The following is a 20,678-nucleotide window of genomic DNA, read 5'->3' as shown; positions in this document are numbered from 1 at the left end:
GGCTTCAAACACACTTCTATTCTATCGCCCATCCACTCGGCCCTATTTGATAATGATAAAGAATTTATAGTTCATCCATAGGTGTACATTTTCTTAAAGGGACAGTGTGTATAAGCAAAAAGAAATATGTATTATCATGGAAACATGCAAGTTTTTAAAGGTTTGGCAATTGTCTGACATAAGATGATTCTCACCTAGAGGGAGCTGACATGATTGGCCTCCATCTTGCTGCCAAGGCTACCCTCAAAACCAAAGTCTTTTTGTCTGCTTTTGCACGCCATTTCAACTATTTTTGAATCCCACAAACAATGGAAAAAAACAATGTAAGGTAATTTTTGCTTATTTTAAGTATTTTTAATATTTTTGTTATCTTACGTTACTTTTTCCCCTTTGTTCTCTTCATTTCTTCTCATCTTCTTTTCTTCATTTTTCTTCATCGTCTCTTTGACCTGATTTCCCTTTTTCCCCGTTTCTTTCCTTTTTTTCTTTCATCGCCAAAGACTATACAAACAAAGAAAAGGGTAATGTGTTTCGTGGCTTTGAGTCTCCGTTATATGTATTGCTCTATCGTTTTCAGTCGCACACCGCCACACTGAGACATCTAGTGGTCGACTGTCACACACTGTCCCTTTAATGATCGCTAGAACACATCTCACGTTTCTGTCCAATCAGGAGAGAAGGGCGTGATTTGTAGGCGGGGCCTTAGCGCGTTGCCGTTACTTTAGCAGGTGCTCCTCTTTCTCGTTCGGACTTTGGAACCCGTCGCAGCTCCGAGGAAGCCTACTCAACTTTACTCACGGTACCAGAACCTTCCGGGAACATGGCCCAGTCCAGTTTATTCGCCATGAGCGCCGCCACTACCGGAACTCTGCTGCTCAGCGAAGAGCTCAACTTTTGGGACGGGAAGCGTCAAACGCCCGGGCCGGGGGCCGCCACCGAGCCCGTCTACGAGCCCGCTACCGGTACGTTTGCTCGGCACACCAAAGAATAGAATACTAAATCAGTCCAACTTTATCTTCATACGTTTATTGTCATTTGTTTGACGAATCAAGAAAATGTTCGCACGTAGACACTACAACTCGGTAGCTGCTCGAGGAGTACGCTGGACGTGCCGCCATATTGGATGTGGCCAAATGATTTAAATGGACCGGTGGTCAATGTAAAGACTTCATTTGAGTTAAAACAAATCATTTTTTATGATGTGTAAAAAAATATATAAGCTATCATTAACTCAAGTCCCATTTTATTGTGACGCCCTTAATCAGAGGATGTCTCAAAGGACTACACAGGATTTACAATGACCCCATCCCCTGATCTGAAACCAACATGCAGGCAAGGAATATCTCAGAATCTCAGCATGGGGCAAAATGAAACCTGTGGTAATTCCCCTTCGAAGATGACCGGGCCACAATCGATATTGCATTAACAATACATTTAAGAATAGAATACAAATAATTCAAGTGTAATATAAAATATAAAGGATGACCGGGTTGCAATGGAAATGGCATCAACAAACGATACACAGCTGTTGTCAACATGGAATCTAGGTCATTCATAAACTGTAGATTAGAAGTGTGTTTTGGGTATCTATATCCAATACATAGTCGAGGTTAGGGCTGCAACAAATAATTGATAAGGTCCATTTTTAAAAGCAACTCATTACCAAGTGATTTGTCACGTTGCGCAATTTGTGAGCCACGAAGCGCGTTCAATAAATGCAAACTGGTGCATTGCAATTGCTTGTAAAGTTAAACGGCAGACCGTTTTTCTAAAAGCATTTTTTTTCTCTCTCGATTTTCATTGACAGACAAAATTGACATGAAACAGCCAAACACTTCAAAGTTAACCGTTTTCAAGGGAACGGAAAAAGCTGCAGAAATGGAGTGAAATCAAATGAAAATCAATTCATAAAATAGATCAAGTAAAAGCAAAGGTATCAATGATGAGATCTTTATCTCAACATAAGGAGCGGATTCATAAGCGTTTAATGTATCATTTGCACATATGGGAAAGAGATGTTTTGCCCCATTCAATATGGCCTCGATAGGGGACATGTGACTGAGCAGACAAAGCAGTTATTTGTTGATCAGTTGATGTGTCAAAGGGTTCAGAAGGCGTATCTGTTTCTTGCGTAACGGCGAGTCTTCAGTTTTCTTTTCCCTAAGAACATCGGAGGAATGTGTCCAATCTGGACTTTGTTTTCTGTGGTGAGGAGTGCCTCACCTTGCCAGAGACTCTACACTAATCGACTCCCTGGGCAGAGACCCCTTTCTCCACACAAGAATTTGACACTTATAGATATATCGTCAATTGCATCAATGCTCAAATAAAAATATGTGTACACTCTCTACATAAAAATGGCAAATATTGATCAGAAAAGCTCAAATAATACATACAAATCCACTGCTTATCTTGTCGGATCCCTCAAGCAGACCGGTGGTAGTGGCAGCATTTTCTGTGATGTGTCTTAGGCAAGTACAGCCTGGTGGTGCCCATCCCTCTCCAGGCCAACTGGGGAGACCTTTACTATACATAAAAATGGTAAATGTTTATAAAGAAATTGTGAAGATAATGTAAAATAATTCAAATGGACTGATATTCTTATCAACCAGTTAAGGGTGTCCCCTGCCCACTGCCCGAAGATAGCTGGGATGGGCTCCAGCACCCCCGTGACCCTATTGAGGATAAGCGGTGGGTGCAGATGATGGATGGATGGTCATTTTCTTACACACACTAACCCTAACCCCAGGTTAGGCGATCGATTGTGATCATTCACATTTGTGTGGCCTCGTAAAAGTTGCTTCAGTGTCCTTTGGCGAGTCATCGGACGCGCCGGCTGGAGATGAAAAAAGACTCTGTTGACTCGGCTCGTGTCCTTGGGAAAGAGATTTGATCAGTAGTCATCGTGAGGCCGGTCAATGGACGCCAATGACGATACCAATTACGTTTGCAGGCCGCGTTCTATGCCAACTGAGCCACTGCGGGCCGGAGGAGGTGGACGCGGCCGTCAAGAGCGCCCGAGGGGCCTACGCCGAGTGGAGCAAGATGGCGGGCACGCAACGCTCCCGCGTCATGTTGGAGGCCGCCCGCATCATCAGGGTGAGACGCCGCCGCTGCCATCTTGTTCCGGGTGAATGAAAAAATAACACAAAAGATAAAGTCGGTATTCATTAATGTGGTTTTTCCATACATCAGGGGGGGGTCAAATCCGTTCCAACTCGGGGGGGCCACGTGGTCAAAAAAAAAATCATTCTCGCAGGTGTCTAAAAAGAGTGCAAAACAGATAGAGAGAACTAGACAGAAAATGAGTGCAAGAGAGACGGAAAACTAGAGATGGAAGAAAAACAAAAGATAAAGAAAGAGGTCGTTAGGGGGAAAGAGAGAACTAGCGAGAGATGAGGAGAGAGAATGACCAAAAGAGCATAAAGTGCGGGAGAAAGAAATAGAGAAGATGAGACAAAGAGAACAAGAGAGAGAAAGGGATAAATGCAAAGAGAATGAGTAAGAGAACTAGAGAGAGGAATAAAAGAGGAAGTAAGGAAGAGAAAACGCGAGAAAGGGAGAAAGAAAAGAAGAAAGACAGAAAAGGAGCTGCAGTTTGAAATAGGTCCACTTGATGTCGCCAAAGCCTGAACAAGACACCAAAACTGGAGCTGTAGCTCTTTTTTTTCTTTATCTTTATATCAGATAAGTCTGACACCCCTGCCCTAGGCGTATGAGCGATCAAAGCAGCCATAATCCCGTCTTCAAATACATAGCACAAACCCTAAACGTTGGTCAAGCAAACAAGTGTTTGTCCCTCCGACACAGGAAAGGCGAACGAACACTACCGTCCAGAAGTTGGGGTGCCTTCGAAACGTCCTGGTTTTTGACAAAGATGCGCCGTTTTTTTCAATCATGAATCGGAAAACCCGAGACCTCGGTCTTGTGCTAAATATCTGCTTTTTCATGCGATATGGACACGGACGGCGTTTCGAGGCCCAATTGCAGTAAGCGGCCCTGTTCTCGTCATACGGTGTGTTTGCTAATTGCGTTAGAAGGCTAACGCCTGATTAGAAAACACCTTTGGCCAATCGCGTTAGCTCAGATGGCAACGGTAAAACCGGTGAGATGCGCTAGTCCAGTATCTGGAGCATCACATGGGTGGCTGTGATTGAACCTTTCAGATTGTCTAGAGAAAGAGAAGTATCGTGTGAAACTAAAACACTCTATTTTTGTGTGCTAAGAAAGGAAGGCCAACAAATGAGCAAGAAACTAAAGATCTTCTTTTACAAAAGTGTGTACAATTCTCTTCAGAGAAAAACGTAAACGGGTTAGCAACGGGCAGCTTGGTTCAACAGTAGCCGCTAAACGCCAACAGTGGCAAAAACTATATCTGAGCAGAGTTGTGTAGGGTTACTTGAACTGGATTACTTTCAATGACTTTTGGATGACTCCAATAGCAAATATGCTCAGAAAAGACAAAAGAAACTAAATAGGAATAAAATGACAAAATTTTGTGTAGGCTTGGGAGTAACAGAATACATGGAACAGCAAAAATGATGTTTGGATTGATTTTCATTTTGTTTCGGTGGCATTTGATGCTCGTTTTGCCGGAGATCAAAGAGATCAAAGCCAGGAGAGAAAGCTTACCGCGTGTTGTGAGTCATCATTTGATTCATATTGAGTTTCTTTTGTCTTTTGTTAGCGTATTTGGTATCGGAGTCATCCAAAAGTCATTGAAAGTAATCCAGTTCAAGTAACCCTACCCAACCCTGTATTTGAGACCGGCCGACAAAAATAAGAGATTAGAAGAACGTGGAAATGGGATGACTCGTTTGATGGAAAGCACAAAATTGTCTGGGTGACCCCAAACTTGAAAACGCAGCCGTACGTGAGAAGTAATGCACGCTCAAAGAAGACAATACGCCCGTGACAAATGCTAAGGACGCGCGTTTGTCCTCACGTTTTGGGGTCCGGCTGACAAGCGGACGTCTTTAGGAACGGAACGGCGGCCATTTTGAAGGCGTAACGTGATTTGCGTGTGGCCTTCAGGAGCGTCGGGAACAGATCGCCAAGTTGGAGGTGATCAATAACGGCAAGTCCATCACAGAAGGTCTGGCCGACATCGACGGGGCCTGGCAGTGTTTGGAGTACTACGCCGGACTGGCGTCCACCATGGCGGGTCTGTCTCCCCGAGGACGTCCTCGTCCGATCGTCTTCGTCGTTTAGTCTTTAGCCCCTCTCTCTCTTTCTTTCTCTGTTTTTTCTCACTTTCCATCTCTCTCTTTCACTCTCTGTCTCTTTTTCTCTTTCTTTGTTCCTTTTTGTCTTTCTCTGTGTCCTTTTACCTTATTTTGCTCTCTCTTCCTTTTTCCTTTTCTCTCACTCTTCTCTCTCTCTCTTGCGTTCCCCTTCTTTCTCTCCTTCTTTTCTCTCCTTCACGGTTTCAATTTTTCTGTGGATTTCTTTCTTTCTCTTTACCTCCCCCTCTCTCACTAGTTCTCTTTTTATATCTTTTGTTTGTCACATTCTCTTTCTTTCTTTCTCTCTCTTTCTCCCTTTCTCTCTTTGTTTGTCCCACCCTCTCTCTTTTTCATTCTCTCGAATCTACTAGTCCGAGAATGTTTGGTCTTTCGTGTGGCCCCCGGGTTCAAATGAGTTTGACACCCCTGCTTTAGAAGGTACTGCAAAAAAGAAAGGAGACTGGCCTTGAAAGTGCTTGAATTTGGCCAGGAAAAAGGTGTAGGAACCCTGTATCCCCCCCCTTGCTCAGGTCAGCACATCCAGCTTCCCGGCGGAGCCTTCGCCTACACCCGCCGCGAGGCTTTGGGCGTCTGCGCCGGCATCGGGGCCTGGAACTACCCCTTTTCCATCGCCATGGTCAAGTCGGCTCCCGCGCTGGCCTGCGGTGAGTTTTGCGCCGCCCGTTCGCGTCCGTCCCCGCTCGTCCTGACGGCCCCCGATCTCGCCAGGCAACGCCATGGTCTTCAAGCCATCCCCCATGACGCCCGTCACCGCCGTCGTCCTGGCCGAGATCTTCGCGGAAGCCGGAGTGCCTCCGGGACTCTTCTGCGTGGTGCAAGGCGGCGCCCGGACCGGGAGCCTCCTGTGCCAGCACCCAAATGTGGCCAAGGTGTCCTTCACTGGCAGCGTACCCACCGGCAAAAAGGTAACGCCGCACCGGTCTGCCAAAAGCGGGCCGTGAAATATGCCCCAGAAATATGCACAAAGAGCAGAGAAGTTGTTGATTGATATTCGTCAGCGTTCAAAACAGCGTTCTCACGCGTCTAAGAGACGATCGGCGTTCTTATACCCTCCAAGCAAAAACGTCACGTCAGAAATATCACGTGTTGCTTCGTGCGTCCCCTCCCGATGACGCGCTTGTTTTTCTCAAAGTGCATGCTTCCAGGAATTGGCAATGTTTTTCTCCGAATGTTTTCGTCCTCTTTCGAATCTCCAAAATGACGCCGATTTCCAAGAAAATCTTTGGGGTCGGCCCGACCCAGCCAAATTCCTGTCAGCTTGCAAGCTGTTCCAGACCAAGTGTTATTAATAATAACATTCGCTGACATTTAAACTCTGGAGAAACAAGCCTGGAATTTCCTGTCCAAACAAATGTGTCCTCATTATGTCGATAAGCTCCGACTTCATTAATCCACAACGATCTCTAAAGAGCACAACACATTCTGGACTACACGTCCGTGGCACTTCACCTTGGCCGGCACCTAGCAGCTGGTTTAGAACCGGTGCAGACCAGTAGGACTTGCTCTCCTACCTGAGTACAATGTCCGTTGATGTCTTCTCTCCTTATTTCGAGTCCCTACTACACTCTAAAGTCATCACTGAGGTGAAACCCATTCAGGAGCGACCCTTTAAGAGGTTCTCTGTTTTGTCGTTCTCCGAGGTGATGGAAATGTCGGCCTCGGGCATCAAACCCGTGACCCTGGAGCTGGGCGGGAAGTCGCCGCTGATCATATTTGAGGATTGCCAACTGGACAATGCCGTCAAGGGGGCGCTCATGGCCAACTTTATGACGCAGGGACAGGTGAGACCACCCCACACCGCCGACAAAATGGAAAAATACAGGACTGTAGATACCGTACTCCGAGGCCCGGGTTGGCTACCTTGAATGGGTCTCGTATGCTTACGGCAGGGTTATCTGGAGCTTCTATCGACTTAAAGGGACAGTGTTTAGGATGGGACCTTTAGATTTGCGGTGCAATCGCTACAAAGAAGAACACAAACCATATCAATGAATACACATATACAAACTACAAAGACTCGGTGACCAAAACGCAATATTTTTCTTTGCGTTTTTCAATTTTGTGCCGAGCCCTTTTGGGATGGGAATTGTCCAAATTTTGAAGGCACAGTGTATCCTATTTGACCTCTTGATGTCGCCGTGTCGCGTGCTGCAACCAAAAACGAGTGCTACGAAGCACAACGAGGGATAATACAAACGACGGAAACTCTGAGTGACCGAAACGCATCCTTTTCTTTTTTCTGTGCCTTTCATAAGGGTTTTAGAGAAAAAATGGAGAGAAGAGAATGACCGGGAAAAGTAAGAAAAAAATAAGAAAACAGTTTTTCTTCTTGCAGTAGCAAGATGGTCAACATCATGTCAACTCCCTCTAGGTGGGCCTCAGTTATGTCAAAGAAATGCATGTTTTATATGATAGTTCTTTTGCTTTGTTTTCCATTCAATTAAGAGAGGCAATTTTTTTTTACCTCTAGGAGGCGCTAAATACTACTCTTTTGTTCATTTTTTGTTCCTTTTCCTGCTGGACTTTGGTGAGGGTTTGTGTTTTTGCGTCTAGTCGTTTGGTCCCCTTTGAGTCGGACTCTGGTTTTTGGTCTTCTTGTTCTGGTTCCAGATGGGTTTCTTGTACATTTTGTCTCCTGGCTCTCATTCTGGGTTTGTTTGCATTTTTCCTAATGAAGGAGTCTTGAGACTATCTCGGCCCTCGTTCCGCTTCTGGTGGTTTTTGGGTCACCGCGGCATCGGAAAATCGATTGCTCCTAAGCCTGTTCCTTTGGCCTCCACCTCAGGTGTGCTGCAACGGGACCAGAGTCTTTGTCCAGAGGAACATCATGCCCCAGTTCCTGGAGAAGGTGGTAAGTCGGACCAAAGGCATCGTCGTGGGGGACCCCCTGCTGGACCGGACCCGCATGGGGCCCCTGATCAGCAAACCCCAGCTGGACAAGGTCCTGAATTTCGTCAAGGAGGCCAAGCAACAGGTGAGGAAGAAGAGCTGATGCTAATGTTTGAGCTCAAGCTAACGCTTCAAGTGCGGTTGCCGCAGGGAGCCAAGGTCCTGTGCGGCGGAGAACCCTTCGTTCCCGACGATCCTAAACTGAAGGACGGATACTTCATGTCGCCCTGCGTCCTCGGTGAGCTGGGGCTAACGCCGGGCTAACGCCTGGCTAACTTGTGGCTAACGCCTGGCTAACTTGTGTTTTGCCGCCCCCTGTCAGACAACTGCTCGGACGACATGACCTGCGTGAAAGAGGAGATCTTCGGACCCGTCATGTCGGTTTTGCCTTTCGACACGGAAGAGGAAGTTCTGAAGCGCGCCAACAACACCACCTTCGGGCTAGCGTCCGGCGTCTTCACCAGGTGAGCTCGCCCCCTGCGGGCGGCGGCGAGCGAGCGCCACCAACTTGGGTTTCCGCCTCTTTCAGAGACGTGTCGCGAGCCCACCGGGTGGCCGAACGTCTGGAGGCCGGAACTTGCTACATCAACAACTACAACATCGGCGGGGTGGAGGTTCCCTTCGGGGGATACAAGATGTCAGGTGGGCCGCGGATTCCGGACGGCGACCGATAACGCCTCCTCGGTTTAGAGTTACGGCTCGTTGGCGCGAAAGGGGGCGCCGCGGGTGCTGGAAAAAGACCAGCATGGAGAAAAGAATGCCAGAAAAAATAGAAGGCAAGAAAAGGGGGCAAGGGAGCGTGAGACAGAAATACAAAGAGGGAGAAAAGGTGAAACGGGGGAAAAGAATTGAAACAGACGGAGGAAAAGGGAGAAGACGTAGAGAAATGGAAAGGGGAGAAAAGAATGACAGGAGAACAGAGGGCAAGAAAGAAATAGACAGAGAAAAAGAAAAGGAAGAGAAAGGGAGAGAAACACTGAGAAAAAAGAGGGAGAGACATATAGCTCCAGTTGCTTTGTGAGCGGTGCCTGGCTCTGGCACCATCTAGTGGACATGTTCCAAATTGCAAGTCATTTTTCTCTGGCGCTCTCAGCGTATTCTTGCGGACCGGATGAAAACGCTTGGCGGGCCGGACCCGGCGCACCGGCCACGTGTTTGTTTTAGATCAGAGATGGGAACAACTCCAAATAGCACCAAGTAACTGCTAGCAGCAAGATTGCGATGTTATCCCAGAAAATTGAAAAATACTATTGAATTAAAACAAAAATTCTACAACCGAAACAAGAATAAAATACAACTATGGTAATAGTTCAAAATCACTCCATAAATTCAACAAAAATACTCTAAAAATAAATAGTCTGCATTTATATAGTGATTTTCAAGTCAATGAAGACTTCCCAAAGCGCTTTACAATCTGCTTCACATTTACCCATTCACGCACACACTCACACACCAATTAGGGATTCAGTGCCTTGCCCAAGGACACTTCCACATACAACACGGAGGAGTCGGGATTCGAACCTGCGATCTCTTGATCCAAGATGAGCGCTCTACCTCCTGAGCTAATCCGGATATTTTGTTTTCCCCTTTTTTTGTTTTTGTTTTTGTTGATTATTTTTTAAATTATGTATGCTTTTATTTTCTTCAAATTTTCATTTTTAGTTTTGTTGACGTTCTTCTGGTGTTTTTGTGTCCAGGTTTCGGGCGCGAGAACGGTCAGGTGACCGTGGAGTACTACTCCCAGCTAAAGACGGTGGTGGTGGAAATGGGCGACGTGAACAGTCTCTTCTGAACGGGACTGGCTCCAAATTCCGCACCTTTCAAATAAAATTTCAGATTTCTCTGCAAATTCACACTTCGAAAAACATCTTTTGTTTTCATTTTAGCCTTGAAAGGAAATTGGGAATTGCTTGCATTTAAAAGGAAAGGCAGGGTTTGTATAGGTGCTTGAAATCCTCAAATGCTTGAATTTTGAGGTTTGTGTGGAGTGCTTGAAATTGTTGCGATTTTCTCGACAGGTCTGCTTAAAACTTGAGGCAGACGCCGCTCTCTTGCGGCCTCTTTGCCATTGCTCTTCTTTTCTCGTGATTGACGGCAACTGGCCTTAGTTTGTATGACATCGTCCTATGAAGTGTCATCGCCACCTACAGGTCGTACCAGAGAGGACAGTTGAAGCAACCAAGATCTTGGAAAATTGGCCCCCGCGACCCCAGTGAGGATAAGCGGTGCAGATGATGGATGGAAAATTGGCTTTGAAAGCGCTTCAAAAAAAGGTGTAGAAACCCTGGAAAGGCGTGCCATTTGACATAGGCTTTTACAATGAAAACTTCAAACCACAAATGATTCTGGAAGCGTTCATTTTGAGATTCTATATCTCAAAATGTGGAAGGTTTGACCATCACAAGAACAAAATAAAAACGTTTTTTTGGAATGCGGGAGGAAACCCGGGTGCCCGGAAGAAACCCAGATTTGAAATCCTAAATCTCCTCATTCAAATGATTTTTTTTAACTGCGTTTATCTTGAAAAGACAAAAGTGGAAATCTGATTTACATGAAAGTTGATATCCTAAAGTTCAAGAATTCAGAAGGTTTTATTATCCCAAGAACTAAAGAATCTTTGTCCAAGTGGATCGTAGGAATTTGGAAAAGAACTGCGTTAAGACGTCCAAATCTTTCTTTGAAATACTGCGTTTCAATTCAAAAGGCAGAATCGGAAACAACCGGACTCGCAAGCGATCTGATCAATTGTATTTGTTTGACTCAAAGTGCTTTATAAAAACGTTCAAGATACTGTACAATAAAAAAAATCCTCTTATTTCCCCCCACTACCGGAACGATCTATATTTTTCTCTCATGTTATATTCAGAAAATCAATAAAAACGACTATGACACTGACATAAAGCTATTGCACAAAACTCATATCAATATGATTATTGGTGTATATTATGTAAAATGACACCAATTCTAAACAATATACACCAATGCCCCCCTGATGCACACGTTTAAAAAAACAAAAAAAAAACGAAAACTGGCTATGTTCACGACTAAATGCAGCACTACAGATATCCTAAAACTATACATTCGGAAGTATTTACCTAGACTAGAACAACAACATAAAGCAGGAATTGTTGAACGTTTTTTATGTTGTCGTCTTATGTTTTTTCATATAATGAAACAGAGGGAAGGCGAGAAAACCTATACTTGGCTGCTTTTACGTTGAAAGGCATGCCCCGGAACTAATATCTTATTTTCCATCCGGTTAATTCAGGCGCTGTCAGTTGGCTTGTCTGTGGTTTTAAGATGCAGGTGAGAATGAAGACGACTTTTATCTTTCCTTTAAAGTTTGTTTTGTCACATTTACATTTTTTGCAGAATTTATTGTCAAAATGTCGGTTGTAACTTGTTATTTTGTCCTTTCGACGTTTGTTGGTATTCCGTGGCGCTTAGCATTAGCCGCTAAAGCTAAGGCGTCAAAGCGGATGCCCACTCGCCTTAAGTTGATTTTTGTCTCACTTCTGTTCTTCTTAATATTGCCTATTATGCTATTCTTAGATTTATTTGAATAGCTACAAAAAATCTTAAGTCAAACATTTAAAAGCCACGTCGTAGTGTGTCCAAACTGCCGTCGTCCCAAATGCGGCCCGCCCACCATTATTTGAAGAACCGTGATCATAAACCGATTTTTTTTTGTTTTTGCGTGTTTTATCAACTACATAAATATTCTTGAACACTCAAATCATCTATTTCATTCTACAGACCATTTACTATTTAGTTTTCCAAATCAATCGGCCCAAATATTAGAAGAAGAGGCTCCTGGTTCCAAACAAAATTGCACAAAATCTCCTGGATGTTGTCGCAACGCCTGCAGATGAAGATATTTATTGTGCCAAAATATTGTCTGCAGAGTAAGTTGAACGATAAAAGACACGATCCATTTTGCGATTCTCTTCATCGTGATGAATTGCAGCCTCTCCAATTTGACCCAAACAGACTTGCTACAATGTGGTTTTCTAACGGGTTTCAATCAACATTCAATTTGGGTTCCAAAATGACGGATAAGGTTTTTAAATATAGCCAAGGCGAGGGTTTCAATCTTGAAAGGGGAGTCCATGTTTTGGATACTTACTAGGGTTTCAACCTCAAATTAGGGTCTTGTTGGAATGAAATTGTCAAAATGTAGCGTTTTCCAAATTGTTGGAATGAGTTATCTGACTCCATGAGCCAAACACAACCTACATTCAGCCAACAATGTATGCGCACTCGTTTCTTCCGTGAAAAATGAACAGGAAAGCCGACATTTTCACACGGGGGCAGATTTATTTTCCCTAACAGAAGAACTGCGTGTACTCCATCCAAGACAGCCGAAGTGACGTTGGGAGTCTGTGTGGAGCCTTTATCTGAAGTCCTTTAGCTTTTTCTTATCGGCCATCTTCTCCCTGCATAATGGTCTGCCAGCTCCTCCCATGGGCGCGCCAAGCTGTTGCTCTGCGCCCAACGTTCTCACAACGCAGCGCCCCGATGTCTGGAACATTCTGGTTCAGCACACTCGCGCGTCCTTTTATCAACAGAACTAGACAAATTATTATGCTTTTCGAACAGCCTGCCCTGACATTGAACTACAGCCCAGTCCGTGAATATCTTTTGCCTTAAATGTAATTTGTAGTCAATCGTATAAAAACCTTTACATTCAAATGTATAAAATCCTCCAGTCTTCAAATGCTTTTAGGGTTTCCAACGTGTCTTTAAAGTATCTGAAAATGTTTTGAAATACTCTTTTTGCTCCAAATGAATTTTTAAAAAAAGCTTTTTCAGGGTCTCAGGGCAGATTTTAAATCCAGGTGTTGGCTTCCTATTGCAGTTTTAAGTTGTGCTTAAGGTTCCAGCGTCACCGTACTTTTTGAGGTTTTAAACGAGAGTTTTTCTCGCCTCATGGTAGTCAAGTCATGTTAGAAGGGGGCCAAGTACTGAACCCTGCGGAACACCGCAGGTAACACAAAAGGGCTCAGATGTCATCTCGCCTGATTTAACACAGTGCGTCCTATCTGAGAGGTAGGATCTCAACCATCAGAGGCCGGTTCCTGAGAGACCAATCCTAGAGGATGAAAGCACTTTAAGGTTTCTAGCCCAGACTCGGGTTTTTGCTTCAATGGAGGGTTTGGGGCATTTTTAGGGTTTGAACTGAAAAAAGGGTTTTAGAGTGTGTTTAGGGTATCCTGGTCGGTTTTGAAACTCAGGTTTCGGTCCAATATGTGATATGAAGCGTCTTTAGGTAGGGTTTCCACCTGATCTATTCGGGGTGTGAAGCGTTTTTAGGGTTTCCAGCTAGGTTTTCAAACTCGGGTTTGGGGTTGATACGAGGGCGGAAAGGCGTTTTCTTCTCTTTTAGAACGAAAGGAATTTTGACGGAGAAAGTTTTTTGGTTTGCTCGCAGCAGCGAGAAGAGAAGCAGCTGGAAGCCTCGCTGGATTCGCTGATCACGCAAGTGGCTCACGTCAAAAACGCTTTGCACTCCTTCATCCTCAAGCTGGAGAACGAGTACGAGCGCCTGGCCTGGTGAGAACAGGAGGGGGGGGGGGGGGGGGCGGCGAGCGCTACCGCGGAAGGTCGGTATGGCTGATTTTCTTCTGGGTCGGTGCGGACAGGCCGTCGGTGCTGGACAATTTTGCCCTGCTGTCGGGTCAGCTCAACACCATCAACAAGCTGCTGAAGAACGAGAAGACGCCCTCTTTTCGGAATCAACTCATCATCCCGCTCTTGCTCTCGCAGGATCGCGACGACGACTTGGCGGTAAAGCGCGCTCGTCGGACGAGAGTCGCCCGAGCGCTCGTCCGTCGGATTTGCGTCGGTACCGGGCGACGAAAGCCTTTTTCCTTTTCCCTCAGAAAGTGACGGAGCAGCGCGTTCCCGTCTTCAGCCACGAGATGGTGCCGGACTACCTGCGCACCAAACCCGACCCCGAAGTGGAAGAGCAAGAGAAGCAGCTCAGCGTCGAGGCCGCTCGCGTGGGACCCGAAGTGGCTCAGGTGCTTCCTCCCGTCTGTCCTTTCCTACCTGCCTTCCTTCCCTTCTGACTCCTTGTTGTCCTCCTTTTTCTCACTTACTTTTTTTACTCTTCCATTTTTTTTCCTTCCTTCCCTACACCTTCTCTCCTCCCTTCATTATTTCCTTCCTACTTTCCATACTTACTTCCCCATCTCTCTCCTTTTATTCTTTCTCCACTTCCTTCCTATTCACCATTTCCTTCCTTATTCCCTTGCTTCCATCTATCCTCTCTTCCTTTCTCCTCCTTCCCTTCCTTACTCCCTCCCTACTTTTCCTTACTTGCTTCTTTCCCTACTCCACCTCTCCTCCCTTTCTCTTTTCCTTTTATCTTTCCTTTTCTCCTTGCTTGCTTCCTTCCCCACTCCTCTTCTACGTCCTCCCTTTTTACCATTTTCATTTCTCATTTCCTTGCTTCCATCTATCCCCCCTTCTTTCTCTACTCCTTTTCTTCCTCCATTTTGTCCTTCCTGACTTCCTCCCTACTTTTCCTAACTTGCTCCATTTCCTACTCCATCTCTCATTCCTTCTCGCTTTCTTTCTCTCCTCGCTTCCTTCCTCCCCTACTAAGTGTATATTTTTCCCCTTGACTTCCCGAAGTCCTTCAACTCCCCTACTTTGCGCCGTCTTTGCACTCGATTCTATCTCTCTTTCCTTCCGGGCCGCTTCCTTTTCTAACCTTTTTTGTCTCGGTGCGGCATCAGAAACAAATCCAGACGTTGAACAAGTTGTGTTCCGGCCTGCTGGAGAAGCTCAGCAACCCCAGGGACGAGCGAGAGGCGGAGAGCGCGGGTGAGGCGCCTCCCAAGATAGAAAGACGGGTGCCCGATGTCAAAATTATGATTTTTTTTTTCTTCTTCATCAGCGCTGCGCCAAAACAAGTGTTGGTTTAACCCGGCCGACACCGGCGCGTTGGTGGCGGCGGTGGCCTTCGGCAAGGGCCTGTCCAAGTGCCGCCCTCCCGTCGCCGGGGGTCACCCGGGAGGGCCGGGCCCCGCCGTGCCCGGCGGCGCCCCCGCCCTGCAGCAGGTGGCCGTGGGGGGCGGCGGCCAACCGGGCGGCCTAGGAGGGGCCCCTCAGCAGCAGGGACAGCCAGGTAGGACGCGCGGCCTTTCCGGGAGCGGCCGAGGGGTTTCCCGGTGGCGCTTCATGGCGCTTTGGTTTGCAGGCAAGATGCCGGGCATCAAGACCAACATCAAGTCGGCGTCCGCCTCCATGCATCCGTACAACAGATGAGGCGCTGTGTTCCCCCCCCTCCTTGCTTCCTTCTTCTTCGCCGTCTGGTAAAAAAAATCCAACCTTCAACAAGTCTCTGCAATGTTAAATTTTTAGTCAAACAGGAGGCTGATTGTAAAAGCTTCAAAATTGGTATCAAAATGTTTTCGTAATGCAAAAAGAAAAAAAGATTTTTTTGTTCTAAAATGCAAATAAAACTGAAATCGCTCTGAAAAGTTTTACAGTCGATCTTTCACTTCTACCAAAAACTAACGGTCCGGGAAAAATGTCAACGCAGCTCGTGAATTTCAACGTGTGGTCACTCCTGTCTCGGAGCCAGATGGACAAACTCATGTTATGGTAACAGCTAATGACTCAGCCTTCCATTTTTTGTGCTCTCGATCACAAACACACACGCTTGATCGACCAGTTCATGTTAGGATAAAAGCTCATTTATTTTCGTCTCCGGTTGAATGTGCTTCCCCAAAACAAGTTCATTTTACCTTTTTACACTATCTCTTAATCACACACATGTTTTTCTACTTTTAAAAATCTCAATATTATCAGCAGTCTTGGTTCTCAGTACATATCCTGAGCCTACGGGCTCGGTGACAGAGCCGCGGTGAGTCGGTTCGTGTCGGATCTCGTGTTAAGGTTTCGGTCGGGGTCAGAAGTACGGATAGCACTGGCAAGCTGCCCGCGTGATACTCACAGGATTGTGGCCTCGATCCCCAGTCTGGCCGGGACAGGTTTTGATTGAGAAACACCTTCAGTTAGAGCTCGGATTCCGGTTTTATTTAGATAGGGATTTTTCGGTACGTAGGGTTAAAACCTACGAATAGTTTTGGTTGGAATCTGAAGAAGTACTGGTAAGAGGCCTGTATTCTACTCTTAGGAGGGTTCAATGTGCAGTCAAGCCAGTACAGCGCTGTTTTGGTTGGAACTCGGTTTCAGGTTTTAGTTGTAAGGGTTGAGGGTTTTGCTCTATCTTAAGTAACTCGGTGAGCGTTTGAGCTAGAGTTTTGCCGTAATCAAGGCAACGGTTTTGGTCGGAGAAAATGTCAGGATCAGAGTCTTTGGCTAAATCTGTAGCAGAATCGATAGCTTCACTGCTAAGATACCTGTATTACAATCATAAGAGTGCGGGTTCGATTCCCAGTCACGGCGTTTCAAAAATCCAAGCTATTGCTCGGAGCTTAGCCGAGGGTTTTGATTCCTCCGACAAAAACCCTAGAAATTGTACTGCCTTTCCTGGGAATTGAACCCGGGACCTTATGAGTGTAATACAGGCATTTTACCGGTTGAGCTATCGATGCCTTAGCGATATAGAGCAAACCTCTAATCCTTAGCATCAACTCTGACCAAAACCGCAAGCTTTTCTGGGCAAAGGCAGCCATCGCACTTGGTCGTACTTTCAGGAAAACGGAGAGAAACGTTGCAACGCTCAAAAAAGTCCTTTTCCTTTTTTGCTTTAGTAGAAGCTTCGGCAAACTCATTAGAATTTATCCACTAGCGATAGTTTGTTAGCGTGTGCTAAGGTCGTCCCGAGACAGCCCGTCTAGCAGAACTGCCCCCGAACCGTCTCTAAGGTGTCAAACGTGCCGCCCGGGAGCCGGATCGGGCTCGCCGAGGGTTTGAATCCGGCCCGCGAGAAGCGCAGGAGGAAAATGACTCGCAGGTTGAAATACATCCGTCGCTTGCCGCCAAAGCCAGCGACCGAGCTGTATTTCGTTCTTTCTCCTTTTCTCACTCTGTCTTTCTTAAGCGCTCACTCTCTTCCTCTATTTTTTTTTTCTTGCTCTCCCCCTTTCTCTATTTCTTCTGTCTCTTTTCTCTTTCTGTCTGTGTTATTCTTGTCTCTATCTGCTTCTCTTTTCTTCTTTATCTATTCTATTTATCTCCATCTTTCTCGCTTCCTCGGATCAACCGGTCTGGCCCCCGTGAGTCTATTTTCCTACCGTGCGCCGCCCCCCCTCAGACACTCCTGTTCTAAGTCTGGCAAGGACGTTTGCGAGCGAGGACGAATAAAAGGGACACGTTTGGTCCGTCCGAGTCCGAGAGAGAAAAAGAAGAGAGGAACGGCTCCGTCGCGTCCCCGGCAGACGTCAGAGGACGAAGAGGAGGAGCAGGATCGCCGCCAAGACGGCCAGCAGCACGCCGATGGCGCACCACTGCCGCCGGTCTGGGGACGGGAAACGCAGCGTGAGGCGACGGCGGTTGTCGCCGGGCGACGAAACAAAGGCCTACCGCTGTTCATGTGAGACACTTTGGCCAACTTCTTCATGACGTTGTCCAGTCGCCAATGCGTCCTGTCCAGGTCGCTGCCGAAGTCGTCCAGCATGCTGTATCCGGGGACGCGCGACAGGGAGACCCGCGTTACTAAGACACGCCCACTACAACCCCCCCGGCGCCACCTTACACGGCCTGCTCGTCCAACTCCTCGCCGATCTTCTCCGACATGTTCTTCAAGACGCCCACGGTGCCCGCCACCAGCCGAAGCTGCTCGTCCTGCTGCTCCGCTATCAACTGAGGGAGGGGGAGAACGCCGAGGTCAGTGCCCGCCTTCGCCGTGCCCGCCCTCGTCGTGCCGACCTGCTGCTGCATCTGCTGCTCCTCCAGGAAGTCGCCGTTAGCGGGGCGCGACCGTCGCTCCGCCGGACCGCTTTCCTCCGGGATGGCCGCGCCGCTCGACGCGCTCTCTTTCATCCGCTAGAGGGTTGGCCGACGAGAGCCAATCAGAGTGAGGGTGGGCGGCGACGGCGGCGGGAAGGGCCTACCTTGACGCTGCGTCGGGCGGCGGCGATGAAAGCTTTCCTTTCGGCCAGCTCGGCGCCGTCCAGGTTGAACTTTTTGGGGTTGGACTCCACGATGCGTTGGAGACAGTTGAGGAAAGCGGCCGACAGGACGACATGAGTAGGTAGCGCCCAGAGAATCGAGTGCCTTCGCGACAAACTACAGCTCGCGGGCCAGACTACTGACCAAAGTCTTGTGTAGCCTGGGCGGCTGTAGTTTGTCCATCTCTGATTTAGCGCCTACTTGTGGTCATATTTATAGATATACATATTCATTCTTTTCTGCCTTCCTCCTCCTTTTAGTTACTCTCTTCATTCTTTTCTTTCTCTTGCTTTTTTTCCTCTCCTTTCTCTCTTGCTTCCTCTATCTCTTTTTTACTCTATTTCTCTTGCTTTAAATCTTTCATTCATGCTCGTTCTGTTATTTTTTCTGTCCTTCTTTCTCTTATCCATTCTTTCTTTTTTATATCTTTTGTCTCTTATTCACTCCTTCATGCATTCTCTTTTTCTCCATTTTATTCTTTAGCTCTTTCTTATTTTCTCTCATTTAAACAGTAAATGGTGTGCATTTGTATAGCACCTACCCATTCACACACACACACACTCACACACCGATAGCGGAGTAAGCCATGCAAGGTGCCTGCCTGCCTATTGGGGGCATTAGGGCTTCAGTGCCTTGCCCAAGGACACTTACACATTTAACCCAGAGGAGCCGGGAATCGAACCTGCAACCTCTCAATGCCATCTCCTGGGCCTCTTTCTCTCTTTTGTTCCTTTTTCGTTCTTTCTTTCTCTCTTCCCGCCATACTTCTTCTAGTCTAGTCACGTGACCCACACGCCGCGACGGGTTCCACCCCCCCGAAGGATATCGACGGTCTCGTCCAGGTCCTCCAGGTCCCACTCGATGGAGCGCAAACTGTTGCGGAGCTCGTTGGTGGTCCAGTCCATTTCCTCCTTGGAGGCGGGAGGGACCCCCTCCCGGAGCAGCTGAATCCATCGCTGGTGGAGGTTCTGTGCCCCGCTCAGCGCTTTCTGCACCTCGCTGGCGCCGCCCGCATGGACACAACGCAACAGACTTTATTCTCATCGGTATCGACGTCGTACGAAAACGGCCGAACGGCTGCCGAGGTCCCCGCGACCGCTAGGGAGCCCACGAGAGCGGTTCACTTTTTAAGCGCCATCTCCGTCTCCATTGTGTACAACAAAAATACTACAGAAATATTAGAAAAATACTACAAAATGGTATATTTGACCTCAAATATAGTGCTTTTAACCAGCAGCTCGTATGTTATTTTGCTTCGATTCTGACGAGGAAAAAAAATACCGGAGAAATACTACTACAAAACAAAATACTACTACAGTAGTATTACAAAAGTACTAAAGAAAGATAACAAAACTGACTATGGAAAGACATTAAAAAAAACGTCAACAGAAATACAACAAAATTAAGACCAAACTAAACGTAAATCAAATATTGTGCTTAGAAACACGGACCTCATACATTGTTTTGCTTTCGTTAAGAAAAAAAACTAGCATAGACCTTCTACACCAGTAACACCATATTCCTCAAGTCAAGTCAAATGTCTTTCTGACGCCCTTAATCACAAAAATGTCTCAAAAGACTGCACAGGATTACAATGATACAATTACCTGGTCGACTACAGTAATATTCCTACACATTTTTCACGGCCAAATTGGAGCACTTTTTAAGGATATTCAAAAGCCATGTTTTCCAGTACCATTCAAAGGAAAAATTCCCGTAACAAGAGCCTAAACCTTATTTTGAAACCCTAAAATCGGTTTACAACGCAGTAGCTTGCAGCCCAAACACTAACTCTGTATTGTGGAACCCTACGTTCGGTTGAGGACCCTTATATGGAATTCAAACCCTCGCCCCTAAACCTAACAAAGTGTAATCCCAGTCCCAACTTGATTTCAGTACCCTAAATCCACTTCAACCGTACAATAAGTCGAACCCCCTCATTTGCAGCCCAAACCCTAGCTAGTCCAACAACGCCTAACTTAAAAAACATGGCAACGATTTCAAGAATTGACCAGCATTTCCCCTCAAATTCAAGCACTTTTCACACCTTGAAAAGACGTTCAAGGCTTTCAAGCACCCGATCCTAGGAATCGACGTGCGGCTGATTGTTGTGTTTGGGTGTAAAAGGATGAGGAGATGCGCTAGTGCTATCAAGCTAACGAGCTTCGCTAACCCTTTAACGACGAAGAAAGGATCTTCCATGGACATCCTCGCCGCCTCCGCTTTATTCCATTATGGCCAAAAGGTCCAACTCTTTTCTCTTTTTGGATTTTTTTAGGCTTTAGTTTGTCGGCGTCGACGGCGGCTCGTCTTCTGCAGCGGAAACGCCGCGATGACGTCACAGCAAAACAATACGTTGACGCGTTCTGCCCTCTAGTGGACAGAATGATGGACTCATTCATCAAGCTTTTATTTCTTAAAGGATAAAAGTCTTTTCTATATCCGGAAGTATGA

At 46.5% G+C, this 20,678-nt stretch overlaps 3 protein-coding genes across 3 annotated transcripts; 2 read left to right on the top strand and 1 right to left on the bottom strand.

Annotated features, from left to right (window-relative positions):
* The first annotated feature begins 692 nt into the window (after positions 1 to 692).
* Positions 693 to 9,990, top strand: LOC148356071 (4-trimethylaminobutyraldehyde dehydrogenase-like). Its single transcript, XM_088348973.1, has 11 exons — positions 693 to 962; positions 2,954 to 3,099; positions 5,035 to 5,164; positions 5,756 to 5,890; positions 5,955 to 6,151; positions 6,887 to 7,027; positions 8,032 to 8,220; positions 8,286 to 8,373; positions 8,458 to 8,599; positions 8,665 to 8,777; positions 9,833 to 9,990. Exons 1-11 carry the CDS (start codon positions 821 to 823, stop codon positions 9,925 to 9,927), a joined length of 1,518 nt encoding a protein of 505 aa, XP_088205099.1. The 5' UTR covers positions 693 to 820; the 3' UTR covers positions 9,928 to 9,990.
* A 1,360-nt stretch (positions 9,991 to 11,350) lies between these two features.
* med8 (mediator complex subunit 8) lies at positions 11,351 to 15,625 on the top strand. The gene is made up of 7 exons (XM_088349411.1): positions 11,351 to 11,441; positions 13,567 to 13,688; positions 13,778 to 13,922; positions 14,018 to 14,158; positions 14,879 to 14,966; positions 15,040 to 15,270; positions 15,343 to 15,625. The coding sequence occupies exons 1-7, from the start codon at positions 11,436 to 11,438 to the stop codon at positions 15,408 to 15,410; spliced, it is 801 nt and encodes a 266-aa protein (XP_088205537.1). The 5' UTR covers positions 11,351 to 11,435; the 3' UTR covers positions 15,411 to 15,625.
* A 194-nt stretch (positions 15,626 to 15,819) lies between these two features.
* On the bottom strand, positions 15,820 to 20,574 carry stx6 (syntaxin 6). The gene is made up of 7 exons (XM_088349412.1): positions 20,398 to 20,574; positions 19,051 to 19,223; positions 18,167 to 18,261; positions 17,982 to 18,098; positions 17,809 to 17,915; positions 17,637 to 17,731; positions 15,820 to 17,571 (listed from the first exon to the last, which is right to left on the bottom strand). Exons 1-7 carry the CDS (start codon positions 20,430 to 20,432, stop codon positions 17,495 to 17,497), a joined length of 699 nt encoding a protein of 232 aa, XP_088205538.1. The 5' UTR covers positions 20,433 to 20,574; the 3' UTR covers positions 15,820 to 17,494.
* Between the last annotated feature and the right edge of the window lie 104 nt (positions 20,575 to 20,678).

Source organism: Urocampus carinirostris, chromosome 12 (genome assembly GCF_059441175.1).
Source record: "Urocampus carinirostris isolate Australia breed hairy pipefish chromosome 12, RoL_Ucar_1.0, whole genome shotgun sequence".
NCBI classification, from domain to species: Eukaryota; Metazoa; Chordata; class Actinopteri; order Syngnathiformes; family Syngnathidae; genus Urocampus; species Urocampus carinirostris.
The sequence above is the reverse complement of the archived record's forward strand: the minus strand, read 5'-3'. Positions and strand labels throughout refer to the sequence as shown.